This window comes from Gobio gobio (assembly GCF_949357685.1).
Source record: "Gobio gobio genome assembly, chromosome: 9".
Lineage (NCBI taxonomy): Eukaryota > Metazoa > Chordata > Actinopteri > Cypriniformes > Gobionidae > Gobio > Gobio gobio.
In genome coordinates this window covers 30,193,739-30,216,467 of record NC_137115.1, presented here as the reverse complement: position 1 = coordinate 30,216,467, position 22,729 = coordinate 30,193,739, and the positions used below count along the sequence as shown (strand labels likewise).

The window sequence follows — 22,729 nt, the reverse complement described above, 5'->3', positions numbered from 1 at the left end:
GGGTTTACATATGATCAGAAACAAAAGAGGATTTAAATTAGTTGGCTAGAGACCAGAAACTTCACAAGATGGTTTGATGTAATGGTCAGAATTTGTATATAATAAGATATAATAACATTTATAGTGATAATGTACATTACCGTTCAAATGTTGGGGTCAGTAAGATTTTTTTTATTAAGAAACTGAGTATTCATTTCTTAAATCATAACATCAAAATTCAGCAAGGATGCATTAAATTGATCACAAGTGAACTTTTTTTCATATAAAGCAGCGTTTCCACCGCGGGAACTTTCCTCAGGAACTAGAGACTTTGGGTTGTTACTCGGTGTACTCGGTACGGGGCTTAAGAATTTTCTTAAGAATTTTCCAGAAAATTATGACATAACACAGCTGTTTTCAACATTGATAAAAAATGATTTCTGAAGGATCATGTGACTCTGAAGACTGGCGTAATGATGCTGAAAAAACTCTGATGATGCTGCATCACAGGAATAAATTACATTTTAAAATATATTACAATAGAGAACAGTTTTTTTTTTAAATAATTGTAATTTATTTTATTTTTTTATTATTATTTTGGATCAAATAAATGCAGACTTGGTGAGCATAAAGGCTGATTTATACTTCTGCGCCGTAGCCATTATGCCGTGGGCTACACGTCGATTTTCATTTATACTTCTGCATCCTTGTCCTCTCGCACAGGTACACATGCAGAGGGAGCATGTGTACCCCTGAGGGAGGGGTTCTGGCAGACCAATCACAGCGCTTGCGGTCCATGTAGAATTGTTACATTTTTGGAGAGGTGCACGTCAGGGTACGTTGTAGGCTACGCATGCAACACACAGCCTCCGATGTAGCTACGGCGTACACTCGACACAGAAGTATAAATTGGGCTTAAGACCCCAAGCATTTGATCAGTAGTATATGATATTTGCAAATACACTAAATTCAGACAAATGGAGAAAATAAGTGTATTTTAGACATTTTACATTCACATTGATGTATGAAATGGATGCATGAAGTCAGTTTTCCTCAAGTTTACACAGGTGTCCTAGCAGAGGGAACCTCACGTCAACATGATCCACTAATCACAAACAAACACAAAGTCTTCATTTGCAACATTAGATCTGTTGTTTTATCGTTCAAAACTGTGCTGTCTTTCTTCACAATGAATAACACTTGCATATTTTGACATTTTTAAGTGTGACTGAAGTGTTCAGTCACTTTCTGGGGCTTCAGTAGATGTGCATGAATAGGATTCTAACCAAGTGTCTTTGGTTGATCTGAATAATAAAGCCACGCTGCAGTGCTGACGGTTATTCTGGGTGAATATAGCAGAGTGCTGAGTGAGCTCTTCTCAACGTCCCCAGCTGCCTCACTGTGGAACTCTGGGATATAGCCCATTACCATAGAGACCACTGTTAACTGTGCACTGTGCACAGTGAGCCTTCTGTATCCAGTAGATTCACAATAGAGATGGAATTTGCGGAGTTTAAGCGTTAGCATAACAACATGTATGAATCCTTCTGTGTCTCCGGTGACTCATGTTGAATTGGCATGTTTCTAACTAATGTTGTGGATGTGACTAATGAGGACGGCTTCCCTGAGCTGTTAAACTCTTTTTAAAAAAATAGCACTTATTGACGAGGATGACATCATGCAATCCAAATACACACACCCACAGAAGAGTTTTAAATAATGCTTGGGCTTAAAGTAATATTTGTTCACTGTGAATCTCACAAAACTGGTCTATACCATGTCACCATCTCACCAAAGATATCTATTTATTTTGTAAGAAAATGAAGCCTGTTAAGGTTTTTGAAGCACATTTCCCCAAAAATTCTCAATACTGTAAAGCAGTGTTGTTTTATATTATTTATATAATATTATAGTATTAATCAATATTTTGAATCAGCTTTTCTTTTTTATCATTTTCTTTTTCCTCGTTTAAGTTTTAGTAATTTTGTTATGTGCTTTTGATATTTTTATTAACTTATTTATTATTTATTTCAGTTTTGGTAATTTTAGTACTTATTTATGCCAAGGAACCATTCTTATTTCCGTGCAAGTTTTCAATTACCGGAAATGATTTTGAACAGTTTTAGTTATAGTTAATGATAACAATAACACTGCTATATATAATATATATTGTAAATTAGTGTGAAATTTGACTTAACTTGTTTATTTAAGCAATTCACCCACTTATGTCCTTTTTTTCTTTAGATTGGCTTCTTAATAAAAGACCCTGATATGAAATATAGCAGAAAACTTTAAACTTTGCTCTCTCTCTCCTAGGCAACCCTTGTCCATACATCATTGATGACCCCAATGAAGACACCATAAGCATTCTGGTGCGGCTCATCACGGAGAAGAAAGGTGTGTGATGTTTCTCGGCACATTTAACTCACCTTTACAATACACTAACCATGAGTCTTATTGCATCTCAATGTGTGTGTTACAGAAAACGCTGCTGCCCTGGAAGAACTTCTGCAGGAATATGAGGATAAGCAGATGGCCCTCAACAAGAGCTCATCCATCAAGTAAGAACACACACATGCAAACGTACACATCTACACCGATGTCAAAAAACACTTTTGAAAACTCATGCAGAGTCCAAAATCAAAATAAAACAGAACGGGCAAAATCCATCTGTATTTTTTACACAATACATCTTTCTCCCTATAACAATGGGATGTATAAGCTATTTCCTTGCACATTAGTAATACACAGTGCAAGTCATTATGTCAACACAGCATCATATATGAGTCAGTCTCTGTGAAACTTCACCAATAACAAAAAAAGACCCATTGTGGTTTAGTTCCTTATACTCTTTGCAAGAAATATTCCATATACCGGTACTATGTTTCACCACAGGGAGTTCTGGAGAAGCATTAAAAAAAATTAGACATCCTGGATAAACTTTTTATGGTAAGACGCAAGTCTTGACTTATGTCTTGTTTAGTATATGGTTTTTATGTCTTTGAAGAGCCAGATGATTCTCACAATTCCATTTTATGAGGTTTTAATCTATGAAACATGTACACTACCATTCAAAAGTTTGGTATCAGATTAAAAAAAAAAGAAATTAATACTTTTTTTCTGCAAAGATGCATTCAAAAGGATCAGATATTTTAAAAGAAATTAATTAGTCAAATCGATTAATCATGATTAATCGCATCCAAAATAAAGGTTTGTTGTTTACATAATATATCTGTGTGTACTGTGTGTGTATAAGTATTATGTATATATGAAAACACACACATGCATGTATATATTTAAGGAAAAAAATGTATATTTATATATAATATAAATATATAAACTTTATATATTAATCGATTAATCGATTTGACAGCACTAAAATGTATACTTTTTTTCTGCAAAGATGCATTTAAGAGGACAATAAAGACAATAATAATGTTACAAAAGATTTCTATTCTAGAAATGTTTTGAACGTTAGTGTGTAGTGTATGAGACGATCACAGTTCACACTTGAATTGGTGCATGAATCATCTCCAGATGTAATGAATTGTATTAATGGTCACTTTACTTGTGGACTGGAGTTCAGAGAGGAATTCCCAGTTGTGAAACAGGAAGCAGTTTTCCATTAGCTCAGATAAAGATGAAGCTCGCTCTTGTAAACTCATTAATGAAGAATCAATGTAGTGTTAGAAGAGCTGAGGGAGAGTTTGTGCCTGTGTTAATTATTGCACTGACAAGCATATAAATCATCAAGAAGTAAGTGCTTGTTTATTTTCCAACTGCAGCATCACCACATCGAGTTGAGTCTCTTAAAAATGACTTATTTTGGTCTTTATTGTAGATTTATATATAGATAGCTGTGCATATATTTATTGACATTTTACCACAATCATCCAGTCATCATTTTACAACGTCAAACAAACACATCCTAAGAGTCAGAGACAGAGCCTAGTTCACCTCTTTGACATCACCATTGTACGGCGACCTCACAGAAACCGGCACAGAGGTCCAGTGTGCTGCCATCATCAGTGCCTGTTGAAAAGACACCATGTGCCGGCTGCTTAGTTTAATTCCAGGCCCTTTTCTGCAAGCCAAGAGTGCTGCGTTATACAGCTATCTCAAGCTCAGGGGACTCTGACATCATCACAATGGAACTATGGAAGGGGGGCGGGAGCTTATCAAGACTCCATGAATGTATTTGCTGAATAAATCCGTACATTGTTTTGTACTTCAAGATTATTTTAAGAACTGCTAGAATTGTATGAATTAAGAACTGCTAGAATATATGCCTTTTTCTGTGTGCCAAGAATCAAGCTTCATTTGTACTATGATAAAAGTGTTTACATTGCTTAAGCATTAATAAACACTTTTTAGTGCTTGCCTATGGAAAACTCACTGCCATGATGCTAGGACTTTGCTATGTGGTTGTTGTGGTGTTTTGATTAGGGTGTTGCTAAGGTGTTCTGGGTAGTTTTAGGGTGTTGCTATGTGGTTGCTAAGGTGTTTTTTGTAGTTTAGTGCATTGCTATGTGGTGCTAAGCCCAAATTATAGGCTAACTTTGGCTGTTACCATTCTGCAACGGTCCGCACTTTTATTAAACAAAACAGACTGTGATAGTCTGTTTAAATATGTCCATAGTCCATTTCTGTCTATAACAAAGAGTATAAAATCTTAGTAATATGCAATTTTATATATATATATTATATATATAGCTCTGGAAAAAAATAAGAAATTGATTTCTTAATGTTAAGTGGTCTCTTAATTTATATATAAGTTTTAGATTTGTATCATTAGATTCATACATTTGTGTCATTAGGTTTATTTTTACATTTATATCAAAATTCCAAAAATATATTTTTGTAAAATATACACACAATACTGATATCAGTTTGTAAGTGTCTTTCTCTCTGTCTGTTTCTTTGTCAGGTTCCCGGCTCTTCCTCATTTCTCCCAGTTCCGTTCGTTGCCCCGACTGTGTACCCACCAGCATCATTTGCACACTATAAACGGGCTGGCCTCACGCTCCGGGCTCTGCTGTTCCCGCTGCAGTCAGAAGAAATGGCCCGAGCTGCTGCTGCCCGCCCTGGCGCTGCCCACCGATACGCACAAGAGCCCCACTAATGTGCTCAAGGCACCGGAGGTCACCATCCTGTCTGTAGGAAGGTGAGAATATATATATATATATACATAAAAATGTAAAATATATAGAAATAGAGTGTAAAATGTATAATTATGTGAATTCTGAGATGAGCGGAAGACTTCCCATATGAAGACCGTCCAAACCATTTCCCGAAATTTCCCGAAAAATTAAGATATCTTGTTTTTTTTTAACCAAAATCTATATGTGTTTCACAAATAAGGTAATTTTGTATTGTTTATATACTATAGTATTTATTAAAATTTGTAATTATTTTATTGCATTTGTTTTTTTTTTATGTGCTATTTTCAGTTTTATTAGTTTTGGGGGTTTTTTGCTGAGAAATCCCCCAAGCTTTAGAAATTAATATTTTAACATTTTTTAATATTAATATTTTAGATTTTATTCTTTTTTTAATCTAATATTTGTATTTTATTTCATACCGAAAATCCTTTTCTAATAGTTTTAGTTTAAAGGGATGGTTCACCCAAAAAATTTCAGTTTTAGTTAAAGGGTTAGTTCACCCAAAAATGACAATTCTGTCATTAATTACTTACCCTCATGTCGTTCGACACCCGTAAGACCTCCGTTGATCTTCGGAACACAAATGAAGATATTTTAGTTGAAATCTGATGGCTCTGAAAGGCCTCCATTGGCACAATGCACGGTTCACTCTCAAGACACTTAAAAGGTACTAAAGACGTCGTTACAAAGTCCATCTCACTACAGTGGTTCTACAATAACTTTTTGGAGTGACGAGAATAGTTTTTGTGCGCAAAAAAACCCCTAAATAACGACTTATATAGTGATGACGATTTCAAAACACGGCATCATGAAGCTTCGAAGCGTTATGAATCAGTGAGTCAATACAGCAGTTTGGATCGCCAAATTTCAGCAGTTTGGCGGTTTGACACGCGATCCGAATCATGATTCGACTCACTGATTCGCTTCGAAGCTTCATGATGCCGTGTTTTGAAATCGTCATCAGAGGAGTTCTGAGGTCTGACGGGTGTCGAACGACATGAGGGTAAGTAATTAATGACAGATTTTTCATTTTTGGGTGAACTAACCCTTTAATAAAAACAACTGGATCCCAGAATGCATAGAAATGAGCTAAATGTAAAATACTAATCCATTATAGCAGAGTAAAGGGTTAATATTGGCTAAACAAATAGGTGATCTAGTTTAAAATATATATATATATATATATATATATATATATATATATATATATATATATATATATATATATATATATATATATATATATATATATATATATTTCACCCAATATTGTGTATGTGTTGCGTTTATTATTAGAATATGGAGTTATTACCTTCCATTTCACTTACCGGTAGTATGCTGCCTTAAAAGTTAGCAGCCTATCTAGACAGTTGGTAGCTCACTGAGTTTTGTAGCAGACCTATAAATCACAATGACTGAATGAATCAGTTGCGTTGGTTGGGGATGGTAATTCACGTCTTATTCTCACTTACACTACACACCCAGTTATGCTCACAGTGACGAATCAGGTGCACTCACTGACCTCTGTGCCACCTGTGTGTGAATGGCAGGTTCCAAGTTGCTCAGATCCCAGAAATGAAGTCAGCTCCTAAGGAAGTGACCCACCCAGAATTGAGCGATACTGACTCCATGGACAGCGGTCACACCGAGCCGGCGGAAGAGCGCTCACTGCTGGGCGTGTCCTCTTCCTCTAACTCCGCCTCCTCAAAGTGTAGACAGGAGGTGAGTGACCAAACATGCGGAACAGGAATATTCCTCCAAACGTGTTTGTGTTTTTATAATTTGGCTCGGTTTGTTTTTGAATTGTAGTTTCCTCTTCCTCTTCTCTCTCATTATGGTCTTGGCCTAAAATTCATTGTCTAAAGCCATGCATAAAAATCCTCACAGGAAGTCTGGTGCATTTGTCATCAGTCAATGAATGGGAAACACTCAGGTCACTTAGTCACACTGTAGACATTAGACAACCTCAGTCTTTTAATAATAACTGCAGTACAGTTGCATTGAGGGGAGGTCAGTTTTTGTTACCTAACAATTTGCCCTCTTGCATAAGAATTTGTGGGGTGGTGAGCTAACGGCATTGACTATCAATAGCTCCTGGGATTTACATAAATACCTCAAGGCTTTCTTCACAATTCATCTTTACAGCTGCTCTTGGCATCCCTTGTGGCCTCATGGTATTTATAGATGATACACAGAACAACACTATTCAATTGCTTTTCATTTTTATAAAGTCACATGGTTCTGATTTTATTTAAACCTAGTTTGACGTTCTCTAATGTGATGTGATTATGGCCACAAATTTGTTGAAGGTCAACATGGTTTGCAAAGTTTGAAGTATTTAAAGGTAACCAACTCAAGTGCTATGGATAAACAAAACACATGTAATGTGTAATAATGAAACATTTCAGTTACATTTATGTATTTGATAGACCTCGCAAGTGTACATTTTATCAGTTCATGCATTTCCTGGGAATCAATCACATGGCCTAGTGTTGCTTGTGCATTAATAGGCAATAAATAGCATGGTCTCAATTGTAGTACTGATAATCACACCTCCTTTCAAAAGTTTGGGGTTGGTAAGGTTATTTAAAAGAACATCTGCTCACCAAGGCGGAATTTATTTGATCCAAAATACAGTACAAACAGTAATATTGTGAAATATTATTACAATTTTGATATCTTTTGTAACATTATAAAAGTCTTTAGTGTTACTTATGATTAATTGAATGTGTCCTTGCTGCATTAATTATTCATTTCTTTCCAAAAAATAAATGTTGAATGGTAGTGTAAGGGATTATTTATATCAGTATTTATATATTTTGTTTCGTTGACATGGAAATGGGTCCAATTATGTACTGTTTATTTATTTATGAAAAAATAAAATATATAATTGGCAATGAAAACTAACAGGGAAAATGTTATATAATATCAATGAAATCAATGTTAAGTGGTCTCTTAAGTTTTTACAGAGCTATATATATATATATATATATATATATATATATATATATATATATATATATATATATATATATATATATATATATATATATATATATATATATATATATATATATATATATATATATATTACAGTCCACCAGATTTGGATCAGTTGGAATTAGTTTTAGAATTCATTTTTAACCTTTAAAACACATTACATCTCATAATGTGGTCCATAGAGGGTTAATTGTTTGGATGAATACAGTCACGAATGCGGCAATCTGTTTTGGTTTTCAGCTGTCCTCCACTCACCCTCTTTCCTTTTCCTCTTGAAGATGGGTTAAGTTTTTCCACTGGTTCAGGTCATGCCGAGTCAATCAGGATTAAAATATATCGTCTAGTGCCCTCTGGTGGCTGGAAAAGTGTTTGCATTTGTGAACCAACAAATGTTTTTCTTTTGATAAATGTCAAGTCAGGATATCCTTTATTTCATGTTACTAATCTCTCACCTCTTCTTTCATTCTCTCTCCCTCTTTCTCAGATGAACATTTGAAAGGTTGGGGAAGGACATCCACTGACAGGACACGAGCTTCATGCGGATGACATCATCAGTAGGCGACCGATCAGGGCAGATGTGGCGGTGATGTCAGTATTCACCACCTTGAGGAGCCTTGAATTCAAGACCTTAGAAAACATTCATATTTATTGCATAAGTCATAGAACTATTTTATTAAAATACAATAAGCTCTTTCTCTGCTAGCTGATAATAGGAGACTGAAGGGCATTTACTCACAAGACACTAAAGATGTCTTAAGTGCAGCCTCTGATACCGATTGACTTGTCGCACAATCGAAACTAACACTCAGAACAATGAGACACCAGAGAGACGGTCTCTACCGTTAGAAAACATTAAGAAGTATTATGAGAAACTAGTTTGTTTTACATGTTTTTTTGTTACTGTAGTTTTGTCTTTTAGTATTTAAGATTTTATATGAGTTGCATATATGTACAGTCATGGTCAAAAGTTTGCAAACACCTTGTTTTTTAATAACGATTAAAAGAAAACATGCAAAAACATGCATACAACTGTCAATTTCTTATACATATCTTATTGTTTAATAAAAATAAGTAGGCTATTTTGCAAATTTTACACCTGTACCATGGAGCCAAATTGTACACCTCAAACACTAGTACTGGATATACGTATACAATATATATATATATAATATATATATATATATATATATATATATATATATATATATATATATATATATATATATATATATATATATATATATATATATATATATATATATATATATATATATATAAATTTACTTACTTAAGCAAAGATGGTTTACATTAATTCACCAGCTTAAACTCTAACTAGGCCTACATGACTGATATAGGGAAAGTGGGGTGAGTTGTGCCAGTTTTTACTCACAGTGACAGTGCCATGACAGTAATGTCTTCAACTTAAGAATGAACATATATTTCAGGATGTGGTGCATCCCTGAGAACAATAACTTTGGATCTGAAATAAATTGTTTCAGAAATATAGCTTTTGGGGAAAAAAAGTGGTCTCGTGGCACAACTTGCCCCTGGTGAGGGGTAAGTTGTGCCTTTTGGGGAGAATACGTTGGGGTAAGTTGTGCCAGTGATTTCTGAAGTAAAACAGAACATTTGAATGTTATGAACTGAAATGCTATATGAAAGCAAGACAAATTTAATACAAAATTACTCATTTAAGGTTTATTTAGATATTGTCACCCTAATAAACTGTTGGAATAAGTCATATTTTGTAGTTTTTGCGAAAACACAAAACACTTAAATACACAATATATGATAATTGTGATTCATTTCAGGCAAAAAGGCTTTGGCAATAAATGCCTGTTGGCATACATAGAAAGCTGCCTGTCAATTATGTAACATATAAGAATAAAGTGAGGCTCATTTCTAAACATCCTATTGTGACTTAGGCCTCTTAAAAACTGAATAAAATGTCTCTTTATTAACTAAACAGAAATCAGTGTTAGCTAAATTAAACAAATGGCAGGTGAGTCAAACACTAATGAGGCAATGCCCATCTCCTCACTTCTCCAGATTGTCCCCTGTGGGTATGTAGATCTAGGTGGTCTGGATCTGGCCTTACTACTTACTAGGGCTGTCAAAAGATTAATCGCATCCAAAATAAAAGTTTGTGTTTACATAATATATGTGTGTGTACTCTGTTAATTATTATTTATATATAAATACACACACAAGCATGTATATATTTAAGAAAAAAATATTATTTTTATATATAAAACATTTATATTTATATATAGATTATATAAATGTATATACATGCAAATATTTCTTAAATATATACATGAATGTGTGTGTGTTTATATATAAATAATAATTAACAGAGTACACACACATATATTATGTAAACACAAACTTTTATTTTGGATGCGATTAATCGCGATTAATCTTTTGACAGCCCTACACTTGTCAATGCTGCAGAGGAATATAAACGTCAGCTCTCTTCTGGCTGTACCACCAAGTTTTTGAGGTATGGGTAGTTTCTGGAGCACATCACCTCTAGGGATGACTCCTTCATCGTTTTCTTTAAATGTAAAGATGGGCTTTCCATCCAAATCACCCCAGACCCACAAGTTTGAAAAACTATAATGATCCAGCAGTTAAGAGCTAACATGTTAACTGTATCGTGTAGCCTGCTAAAGCACTAAAACGTGTGAAATGTTTTCAAACTTGTCTATAATTGTTCAGACACTACAATCAAAAAACCTTGATCATAGAAATGTTACTTTAAAAGGGGGAGAAAAAAATTTTTTTGAGCTAAAATGTGCTAACCTCTCATGCCATGTGTCTCTCTTCTTTAGAGGATGAGTAAAATTGATGGCTTTTCAAAATGATGTGGTCACATGACCAATTTCTTCTATGGTTTTCCAGAAACAACGGGTGGAACTACTTCCCCCCTGGCACAAATCACCCACTCTCCCCCAGCAGCCCAAAACCATAAATGTGTGAATGACATTATATTAGATTCTTCAAATGAAACATGTTCCACTAACAACTGTGATGGGTGGGTGCTATATAGAGCGCACAAAGAATGCAAAGGGAATAGTCTTTTAATTCTTTAATCCACAGGATACATAGTGTAGCCAAACACATCCACTTCACAAAAGTGAGACCGGGCAAATCGTCCCCTTAAATAGGGCACTAGCTATTTGTATTGTTTGTCCGAAACCGTAGTGGACGTTAAGTGCACTCATTCAATCCCACAATGCACCGCGATCACGAGTGTACAACCGATGCAGCCTACGCTCAACGCTAGCGAATACCCACCAATGCACTGACTGAGAGTCGAGAGCTGAATGAATTATAGCGTCTGACCAGAAGATGGCGCCCGCAGCTGAATCAATCATCCTCTTTTCTTTTTTCCCCCCCTTAATGCTCGAGTAACAAACATAAGAACATTGTCAAGGGAATACATATAGAAACACACACACACACACACACACACACACACACACACACACACACACACACACACACACACACACACACACACACACACACACACACACACTCAGTTAAAATACAAACAAACAAAAAAAAGTCTAAATTCAAGTTGCTATGACAGATATTAATAGCTACAATAACATGCAAACAAGTAGGTATAAGGAAAGCTTTACAGATGTTCTTTAAATATTTCTTCATAGTATTTAAGGAATCTTAGGGTTTTTCTTATTCTTTATGTAATAAAGAGATTTAAGAAGTGAGTTAAATTCAATTTCAAAGTGGGTGTAGGAGTAGGCCTACCGTTTGCAAATTTTGGCTTATGAATAAAGAATTTTCCATATAAAATAAAAAAAATTTACAACATAGGGCCTACTCCAGGAGTCTATTTTACTTTATTGGAAATACAAAATTTCCCAGGTAAAAGCATCAATCATCCATTCATTTTCCAAACCGCGCTGGTCCAGCGTAGCTAATAGGCTATCAGGTATAAAGTCCTTTTTAACTTATTATTAAATTGTTTAATTCCGGTTTATACCTGCAAGTTCCATGGCAGAGTTCAAGATAAATAGTTTCATTACTACTGGTATTTTCAGTTTGATACGTTTTAAATGTATTAAGCAGCACTCCGGAGCACTCAGTGTCCGAATTCACTCACTCGTTTTCATTAACTCTCCTTCAAGTGGAGTAATGTAGGGAATAGTGAATGAGGATATAGGGGCGATTTCGCACACAGCAACAGACTAAATGAGGTAATTAAATGATAGGTGCACTGATCCTTAATCAAACACTCTTGGAAACTGGGTCTGAATCCGAGATCACCCCATAAACCCTCAATCACTATTCCCTACGCCAATCCACTAGGCCTACATCTTTAAGTTCTGTCGGCATTTATCAAATAGAAGCCATTTATCAAACTGTTGCCTCCAGTTTGTGTTGTAAAATGGATCATCTAAGTCTTTCAAACCACCGTGTAGCCTATCCAGTGCCTCTTTTATTCATTTAGCTACTTGATCATTAATTTACTTCACACTTTATTTACTTTTATTTAATATTATTTAATATTTACTTGATTTTATTATCACAGGAAATGCGAACCGTTGTCCATCATTTGACACAAAAGGTCACGTCGCAATATAGATTTTTTCCCCCCGTTTTAAATCATGAAGGCGAGTCAGTGGATATCACGCAATGTGCGCGAGAGTCTGTGAAGTCTCAAGTCAATTATTCACTACAGAAAGTGAAAGTAAAATCCGCTTTCAGCACATATTCTCACAGAGACAACGAGAGATAAATCTACTTTAACATATGCTGATAATGTAGCTATAACTGTCTTACATTTTTTTTTATTAGTTTGGCTCATTTCTTCAAACAGAAATTACATTCTCAAAATTGTAAGATCATTTGGCCAAACAGTCTTACAGTTCAGCACAACACTAGAGCTCAATTGCAAAAGCTAATATCTCTCCCAAAACTGTTCACTCATGCTTCAAAACAAAATTTCTTCCCCATATAAATAGTCAGTGCCACAAAAATGGCAAAGATCCTTCTTAATTGCTTGACGTTCTCAACACTCTTGGTGCTTTTGCCAAAATAACGTGGATGGTTAGGCACAACACCATGGTTCACCTGCAAAAGCTCATACCTCTCCCAAAACTAAATTTCCTTCTCATTTAAACAGTCAGTGCCCCCAAAATGCTTTGTCCCTTTGGCATTGTGTAAGCACTGCCAGTCAAAATGTTTAGATGTTTTATCACTATGGCAGAGGACCATTGAAATATCCCTCATGTCCACCTTTCAGTCTTAGCCCAGTCCTTCATTGATTTTTTTGTCTAGCTAACAGAATACAATTGTGTATAAAACTGAAAAAAAGAATTAGGATTTTAGGGTAAGAGTAGCCTCCAAGGTTTGACATCACACATTGCACTCATACTGCCAAGGAAATTGTAACCATAATCATTCACACACATAAAGATTAAAAAGAAAATGTATACAGCATAATATACTGTAATATAAACACACAAACAAAAAACAATGAAAATGATATGCCGTCTACAGTGCTGTAAATAAAGCTGGAGTTTCACAACTAACAGTTCTTCACTGGTCCACTGTACCTCCCTCTCCTGGCCCTCCTGGCCATCCACACGCTGATGTTCTCAATCTTAAACACTTGTAAAATTTCTACTTTTCTAATGATATAATCTGGGTTTGATATTGAGTAAAGTATATGAATATATTGACCAAACAGTAGGGGAGAGCAGGGACGAAAGTACAATTTTTCAGAAAATCGTAATTTTAAAAGATAATGTTTTAGACCGAGATTTATTTTTGCTGTGGTCAATAACTCACAAGTGTGGTCTATCAATAGCAGGTGGAATTTTGTACAAATGTAGAACGACAACAGTATAATTTCATTTTGTACATAAGCTGCACATTGTTACTTTTGACCCCATCAGGTGGGTCAAAAGTAACACAACAATACAATCTAGATTTTTTTGGTGCTACTCTTGTTTTTATTAAACATACCTGACTATGACCTTGTTAATATGTAACTGCAAACATATTTTGTCCTTTATCTTTGCAAAAAAATTATTAAATTACATTTTCATTTTAAATTTTAAAGTTCATCAAATGTTTCAAATGTAATATGACAGTACAAACTTGAATTGTTTAGAATATTTTTTATTTGCAATGTCTGTATCTATTTGATAAGTTTTTTCTTCAACAGTATGAACAATATGAAAATTAAATTAAATTTGCATAATATACATTATATATATATATATATATATATATATATATATATATATATATATATATATATATATATATATATATATATATATATATATATATATATATATATATATATATATATATATATATATATATATATATATATATATATATATATATATATATATATATTATATAATAGCGGGACAAAAGTAACAAGTGTTACTTTCATCCCGACAGGAAGTCCTGACATTTAAACACGATTTACTTGTATACTGAAAAACTCTGAAAAGACAAACCTTCAGGGTGTGTAACAGCACTAAACAACATGTAGATTGATCATTACTGTGACACATGAAACAAGAAACACAACTTGTAATTAGAAAAAAAGTACTGCTGCATTAATTTACTTGCCGTACTTGAAAACTGCATTTCGGACCTAATCGCAGGAAACAATGGCGGAATCACATGATATTTGGCAGATCCATCAAGGGTTGTGTGCTGAACATGCTGTCATAGCTTGGAATGTAAATGTAGTCAGGGCTCGGAGAAAATCGCTTTGTTACTTTCGTCCTGTGCTACTTTCGCCCCGGTTCTCCCCTACACACAAGACTAGTACTGCATATTGATGAAAATATTTATTTCTCTCCACATTTGTAAAATCATTCGATTCATTCATGCATTTTCAAAGGTTTGCTTTTTATATCTGCTGAGGTTGGGTTGAAGTCTCTGTCCAGCCTCTCTCAATGTCAACCCATGGGTACTCAGTAGTATCTATGGGTACCAAGGTTGCCCGAATCGCATCTGATAAATTTGGTCCCCATCTTCTTTGGCTACATCCTACTTTAGGTCTACCTCTTCCTACCCCCCTCTTCCCCTCTCACCCCCCCTTCCCCTCTATTCCACTCTCTACCACTCTCTAACCCCTTCCCCTCTCTACCCCCTTCCCCTCTCTACCCCCTTCCCCTCTCTACCCCTTCCCCTCTCTAACCCCTTCCCCTCTCTACCCCCTTCCCCTCTCTACCCCTTCCCCTCTCTACCCCCTTCCCCTCTCTACCCCTTCCCCTCTCTAACCCCTTCCCCTCTCTACCCCCTTCCCCTCTCTACCCCCTTCCCCTCTCTACCCCTTCCCCTCTCTACCCCCTTCCCCTCTCTACCCCCTTCCCCTCTCTAACCCCTTCCCCTCTCTACCCCCTTCCCCTCTCTTCCCCTCTCTACCCCCTTCCCCTCTCTACCCCTTCCCCACTCTAACCCCTTCCCCTCTCTACCCCCCTTCCCCTCTCTACCCCCCTTCCCCTCTCTACCCCTTCCCCTCTCTACCCCCTTCCCCTCACTACCCCCTTCCCCTCTCTAACCCCTTCCCCTCTCCACCCCCTTCCCCTCTCTTCCCCTCTCTAACCCCTTCCCCTCTCTTCCTCTCTCTAACCCCTTCCCCTCTCTACCCCCTTCCCCCCTCTTGCCCTCTCATCCCCCCTTCCCCTGTCTAACCCCTTCCCCTCTCTTCCCCTCTCTACACCCTTCCCCTCTCTACCCCTCTCTACCCCCTTCCCCTCTCTTCCCCTCTCTATCCCCTTCCCCTCTCTACACCCTTCCCCTCTCTACCCCTCTCTACCCCTTTCCCCTCTCTTTCCCTCTCTACCCCTCTCTAACCCCTTCCCCTCGCATCCCCTTTCTTTCCCTCTCTAACCCCTTCCACTCTCTACCCCTTCCCCTCTCTTCCCCTTTCTTCCCCTCTCTACCCCCTTCCTCTCTCTTCCCCTTTCTTCCCCTCTCTACCCCCTTCCTCTCTCTTCCCCTCTCTACCCCTTCCCCTCTCTTCCCCTTTCTAACCCCTTCCCCTCTCTACCCCCTTCCTCTCTCTTCCCCTCTCTACCCCTTCCCCTCTCTTCCCCTTTCTTCCCCTCTCTAACCCCTTCCCCTCTCTACCCCTTCCTCTCTCTTCCCCTCTCTACCCCTCTCTAACCCCTTCCCCTCTTTACCCACTTCCCCTCTCTTCCCCTCTCTACTCCTCTCTAACCCCTTCCCCTCTCGACCCCCCACCCCCTCTCTACCCCTCTCTACCCCTTCCCCTCTCTACCCCCTTCCTCTCTCTACCCTCTCTACCCCTTCCCCTCTCTTCCCCTTTCTTCCCCTCTCTAATCCCTTCCCCTCTCTACCCCCTTCCTCTCTCTACCCTCTCTACCCCTTCCCCTCTCTTCCCCTTTCTTCCCCTCTCTAACCCCTTCCCCTCTCTACCCCCTTCCCCTCTCTTCCCCTTTCTTCCCCTCTATACCCCCTTCCTCTCTCTTCCCCTTTCTTCTCCTCTCTAATCCCTTCCCCTCTCTACCCCCTTTCTCTCTCTACCCCTCTCTACCCCTTCCCCTCTCTTCCCCTTTCTTCCCCTCTCTAACCCCTTCCCCTCTCTACCCCCTTCCCCTCTCTTCCCCTTTCTTCCCCTCTCGTCCCCCTTCCTCTCTCTTCCCCTTTCTTCCCCTCTCTAATCCCTTCCCCTCTCTACCCCCTTTCTCCCTCTACACCCCTCTCTACCCCTTCCCCTCTCTTCCCCTCTCTAACCCCTTCCCCTCTACCCCCTTCCCCTCTCTACCCCTCTCTACCCCTTCCCCTCTCTAACCCCTTCCCCTCTTTACCCACTTCCCCTCTCTTCCCCTCTCTACCCCCTTCCTCTCTCTTCCCCTCTCTACCCCTTCCCCTCTCTTCCCCTTTCTTCCCCTCTCTAACCCCTTCCCCTCTCTACCCCTTCCTCTCTCTTCCCCTCTCTAACCCCTTCCCCTCTTTACCCACTTCGCCTCTCTTCCCCTCTCTACTCCTCTCTAACCCCTTCCCCTCTCGACCCCCCACCCCCTCTCTACCCCTCTCTAACCCCTTCCCCTCTCTACCCCTTCCCCTCTCTACCCCTCTCTTCCCCTCTCTACTCCTCTCTAACCCCTTCCCCTCTCGACCCCCCACCCCCTCTCTACCCCTCTCTAACCCCTTCCCCTCTCTACCCCTTCCCCTCTCTACCCCTCTCTACCCCTTCCCCTCTCTACCCCCTTCCTCTCTCTACCCTCTCTACCCCTTCCCCTCTCTTCCCCTTTCTTCCCCTCTCTAATCCATTCCCCTCTCTACCCCCTTCCTCTCTCTACCCTCTCTACCCCTTCCCCTCTCTTCCCCTTTCTTCCCCTCTCTAACCCCTTCCCCTCTCTACCCCCTTCCCCTCTCTTCCCCTTTCTTCCCCTCTATACCCCCTTCCTCTCTCTTCCCCTTTCTTCCCCTCTCTAATCCCTTCCCCTCTCTACCCCCTTTCTCTCTCTACCCCTCTCTACCCCTTCCCCTCTCTTCCCCTTTCTTCCCCTCTCTAACCCCTTCCCCTCTCTTCCCCTTTCTTCCCCTCTCGTCCCCCTTCCTCTCTCTTCCCCTTTCTTCCCCTCTCTAATCCCTTCCCCTCTCTACCCCCTTTCTCTCTCTACACCCCTCTCTACCCCTTCCCCTCTCTTCCCCTCTCTAACCCCTTCCCCTCTCTACCCCCTTCCCCTCTCTACCCCTCTCTACCCCTTCCCCTCTCTAACCCCTTCCCCTCTTTACCCACTTCCCCTCTCTTCCCCTCTCTACCCCTCTCTACGCCTCTTCCTTCACGGGCTCCCCCTCTAATCCTCACTCTTCCTCGAGCAGGCAGTTGCCCTTGTTCATTTACTTGGCCAGGTGCCTCCATGTTGAGAAATTTTACTGGTCCTGCATGGTCAAGCTCTTTACATACATGTTTGGCAGCATTCACAGTCATGGACAGCACCTGTCAGGTAACTAAACATACTGTTTGATTGGTCATCTGAGATGTGTGAAAGTCCTCCTTCGTTAGTCAAGTTCTAGTTTAACCTGACTGTCAATTGCTGTACTAAATGTATTAAATGTTCCAATGGATTCATATATGGTATTTATGGTATTATGTTCTTGACTAATTTTGACAATTGAACAGACTATTGTGCATGTGAAGACTTATACAATGAAATGATGCTGATACGTTTTGGAGCAAACAACCATTAGACTGGGAATCAACAATCAGTTTAGATCAACAAGATCTATTCACTTGGAAATTGTGCTAAATGTAGGCTACATGACCTTAATCATTTGCAAAGATGTACTGAGACATTGAGACATGTACTTAGACATTTGCAATTTGATGAAATGAATGAGAAATGCTATTCTGTTGTGAACAATTGCAGAGTGGTTTGGAGGTTTGTCCATGTTGTTTTGAAAATGTAATTTCTGTTTCAAGAAATTAGCCAAACCAATGGAGAAAAACTGTAATTTATATTTTTAATATTTCTCTTGTGGCCTGTACTGTGAAAACATTTTTTGAAGAGAAGTACTGCTCCAAGAGACAAAGGGTTGAGAATCAAAACGCAGCTTTAATGAAGGTTAAACCACAATCGTAATCAAAACAGGCAAAATGTCATACACAGGCAAGCAGTCCAAACAGGCAAACAAGGCAGGGACAGAGGCAAAAGGGTAATCGGGGAAACAGGCAAGAGATCCAAAGAACAACAAGACATGAACCAGGAAAGACTGCTCGCGGTATAACAACATAAAAGACTTTGCAATGAATGATAGACATGACCAGGCTTATATAGTGTGAGCTAATCAGGTAATGGGGTGCAGGTGGATGTAATCAATGAGTGCTGATGAGTCCGGGCAAAGGATTATGGGAGATGTAGTCCTTGATGGAGTGACAGTCCGGGTGGAGTGCCCTCAGGTGGTAATCAGGGGCACTCTCACTGGTGATCGTGACACATTTTGTGTAAAACAAGTTGTTTTTTAAATAAAGCTGCTCCTACTTTTCATTGAGACTGATATTATTGCAGTGTTCTGACATATTATAGACTGATAATCATTTTAATTACAGGCCTATAATTCCTTGTTTAATTGGGCGAAATGTTTTTAAATAATGAGGAGTAAGCTAATCTATCAATTATTTTATTATGTAGCGTGTCGGTTATGCATTGATGCGTTATGAAACTAAAATATCCCTCCCACTAACAGCAGGTGCTTTGATGAAGAGATAATCAGTGTTATTCACTTCACCTGAATAACACTGTTATAACGTTATGTCTAATCTGTATATATTTGCCAGCGGTGAAGTACCCCTTTAAGTCATTCTGCTTCTCAAGTAAATGTATCTTGAATTAAGAATGCTTAGACATTTGTACTGGAAAATATCAGACATGTTGTGGTCTGAGCATAACTTCTGTGTCAAGATATTATACTACAGGATGTAGCGTCATGTAGAGAAACAAGAATCTACAAGAGCTGTTGCATTCAAAGCAGAATGAGTCAGACACCTTGATTGTGAAATGCATGTCCTCAATGGAATTTTCATCACAACTTACTGAGGTAAAATATAGCCTATTATGAAATATTACTCCTTTTTTATCATCTCCTTCTTCCATTGTATTTTTTCTGTTTTATTTGTAATTCAGAAGAAGTAGACAACAGGCAGGCAATGCTACTCAAGGGTATAGCATCACAGTTTTGTTACTGACATTGCATATTTTATATAAAGTACATATTTATACAATATGCAGTTGATTGTTTGCAATCATTTCTTGAATCATAGTCAGAGCTATAGACCACAGTTACACCTTACTTTGCAGTTTGCAAAGATGAACTACTAGAATGACCAGGTAAGGGAAAACCATAGCTCTGTATTGTCGTTGCTTTTAGATCCTTCAAATAATGTATTTTTTTCTTGATATTTATACACTTGAAATAAAGAACTTCTGTATTTGAGATCTGGAAATTCATCTTTACATATTGTATGCAATGATTTTTCTGGTAATACAAAGTACCATTCAACAATTTGGGGTTGGTAGGATTTTTTAAATGTTTTTGAAAGAAGTCTTTTATGCCTACCAAGATTGCATTTTTTTTTTTCAATAAAAAATACAGCAAAAACAGTAATTTTGTGAAATGTTATTTTATGGAAACTGTTACACATTTTTGAAAGTAGAATAGATTTTGAAACAAATTAAAAGTCTTTACTGTGACTTTTGATCAAATTTAATCTTGCTAAGTAAAAGTATATGTTTTTAAAGGCACAATATGTAAGCTTTTTGGATTAAAATATTCAAAAACTACTAGAACAGTGTTATGTTTTATTGACTTGTGTACTTGCATTATTCCAAATGTTTCCAAGAATGTTTAAATCCAGATAAAAAAAGCTATTTTAACCAGGACATGGACCTTGTCCATGCGTCGCCTATCAATGACATCATACACGTTTTACCCTCAATTTTATTTTTTATAAACCATGAAAACATCAGAGACGCCTTAATATAATCTTGTTTTCTTGATTTGCTGCGAGTAGCATGTTTTACCACACCTTAATATTGATAGCTTACTGCAGTGTGCAACAAGTGTCTCATTAGGTGACGTCTTTTTATTTAAAGAAATTAAAAAATGTAAGGATTAAGAAGAAATAAGAATGGTAAAAGAAGTTCTAGGTCTAATTATAGCCTATATAATTGTGAAGTAATCCATTTAAACTCTTTGCAAATAACATTTCATTTAAAAATATGCACACATTCATTCTTGTTAGTATGTCTAATTAGGGATGACACAATTCTCAATATAATATTGAACCGTTCGGTATGGCATTCACCGTTCAATACTTGTGAATTTTTCATTCGGTTTTGCATTTAATTAATTATTTTCTACACGTTCTATAATTTGCCTCCATCACAATATACTTAACAACGTTATAGTTATATAGTTATACTTCAGTTATACTATGAGTTATACTCACAGAACACTATAGTTATTCACAATCACAAAAGTTCATTATTTGCATGCGTTTTAAAGCCTTGCCGGTTAAACATTTCATCTGCGTGCATATGCACTGTTTTAACCCTCTGGTGCTCTTCGTTTAGGGTTTGCATTGGTTGTCTTCCTGGTCAGAAGTGACCGGACACCTAAAAATTAAACTTCCCCCACCCCAGTAAAACCAATGCAAATTATTTTTCTTTAATAATATTTTTTCGTTTTAATCTTGTATTTTGAGATGATTTGATGGTATTTTTTATTTTGGTCTATTTTTGCCATTGAAAATTTTACATTTTTTTTTTTTTTTTTTTTTTTTTTTTTTATTATTGCAGTATTTCAGGTTAAAATAGAGACTAGGCCTTCAAAATAGTTTTTTGGAAGTATATTAGCATCCTCTTTGGAATTATTTAAGAAATCATGCAACCATGATTGCTAGCCTCTAACCACTAGAGGTCTCTATGGAGAGGCTTGAGAATTCCCTAGTTCTCTTTTGAACACATGTAAAGGGTAACTAAACCCCTGCTCAGAGCTTAACTCCACCCACTGGCAATTTTCAAAAAATGCTGGAAAAGTGGGCAGAGCCCGGCGGACACAAAGGGGACGAACCGAGGGCGGGGCTGGGCGGAGGGAGTGAACCTGAGACCCGCAGTGACGGATTGATTGACAGCTGTCAGACTCGCGAGTCGCAAAGATGGAGAATGACTGGAGTGACGCCAGCTTTGCAACAGAGCGGTCATTTCTCCTACCTTCACCTGAAGTGGAGGAGGGTGGATTGTCTGTAACAGACTCAAACCCGGAGCCTTATCAATGCGAGCCGCTGGCTCAAACTGCGTTAATTCCCGATGCCGACGATGCTAGTGAAGCAGCCGCGCAAGAGAACCGACCTAATCTATCTGCGTCCACGGCAACCACTAGCGTGTCAGGGTTTGAAAGCAAGTCTCATGTATGAAAATTATCTGTACACATGACGGGCGGCAATAATATCATGGAAAATATAGCTAATATAATACATGTTCAAACGTGTCTGTTAGCAAAAACAATCCGGCAACACATACGAAACCAAATTACATGATCTAAAAAAAAATTGTAATGACACATGTCGCCAATTATTAACAGTTTCACTGTCATTTCCAGTCAAAAAGCTTACATTTCAGTAAAGCGTGAAACATGACTCAGACCAAAGCAAACAATCGATAAACACAACAAAGCACAGCAGGAAGAAAACACTCGACTCACGTACCTTATTATGTGTCCCCTTTAAAACTAATACTAAAATTCTCAGTTAATTCCGTATTGGAGGCCTCACAGGGCCTAGCACCTTCAGTTTTTCAATAAAGTTTCGTTATATTCCCTTGCATATATAAAGCACCTGATCATACCTGTCGGCAGGGGGAGGGGCTTAATACAGGTGGGTTGGGCAGTTTCGTCATCACTAGATCCCAACCAAAAACTGAGCACTGACACAAGTAATTTGCCCTGTAACACTTTCTTCTGTGCAACATAAAATATGATATTTTGAGAAATGACTCTGTGTTTTTGCTCTCCATCTAATGGACGTCAATGGCAACGCAAACTGTTTTGGTTCT

At 38.0% G+C, this 22,729-nt stretch overlaps 1 protein-coding gene across 4 annotated transcripts in view; it reads left to right on the top strand.

Moving 5' to 3' along the window:
* Positions 1-9,233, top strand: part of relt (RELT TNF receptor) — a 37,634-nt gene extending 28,401 nt beyond the window's left edge. For 3 of the 4 annotated variants that reach the window (XM_079825311.1, XM_079825309.1, XM_079825310.1), the window contains exons 7-11: positions 2,296-2,376; positions 2,462-2,540; positions 4,907-5,143; positions 6,692-6,863; positions 8,626-9,163. In XM_079825311.1, the coding sequence (XP_079681437.1) occupies positions 2,296-2,376; positions 2,462-2,540; positions 4,907-5,143; positions 6,692-6,863; positions 8,626-8,637 (581 nt within the window). In that variant the 3' untranslated portion in view covers positions 8,638-9,163. Of the gene's footprint in view, positions 1-2,295; positions 2,377-2,461; positions 2,541-4,906; positions 5,144-6,691; positions 6,864-8,625 lie in introns of all 4 variants that reach the window. The other variant, XM_079825308.1, reaches the window with a different exon arrangement.
* The last annotated feature ends 13,496 nt before the right edge of the window (positions 9,234-22,729 follow it).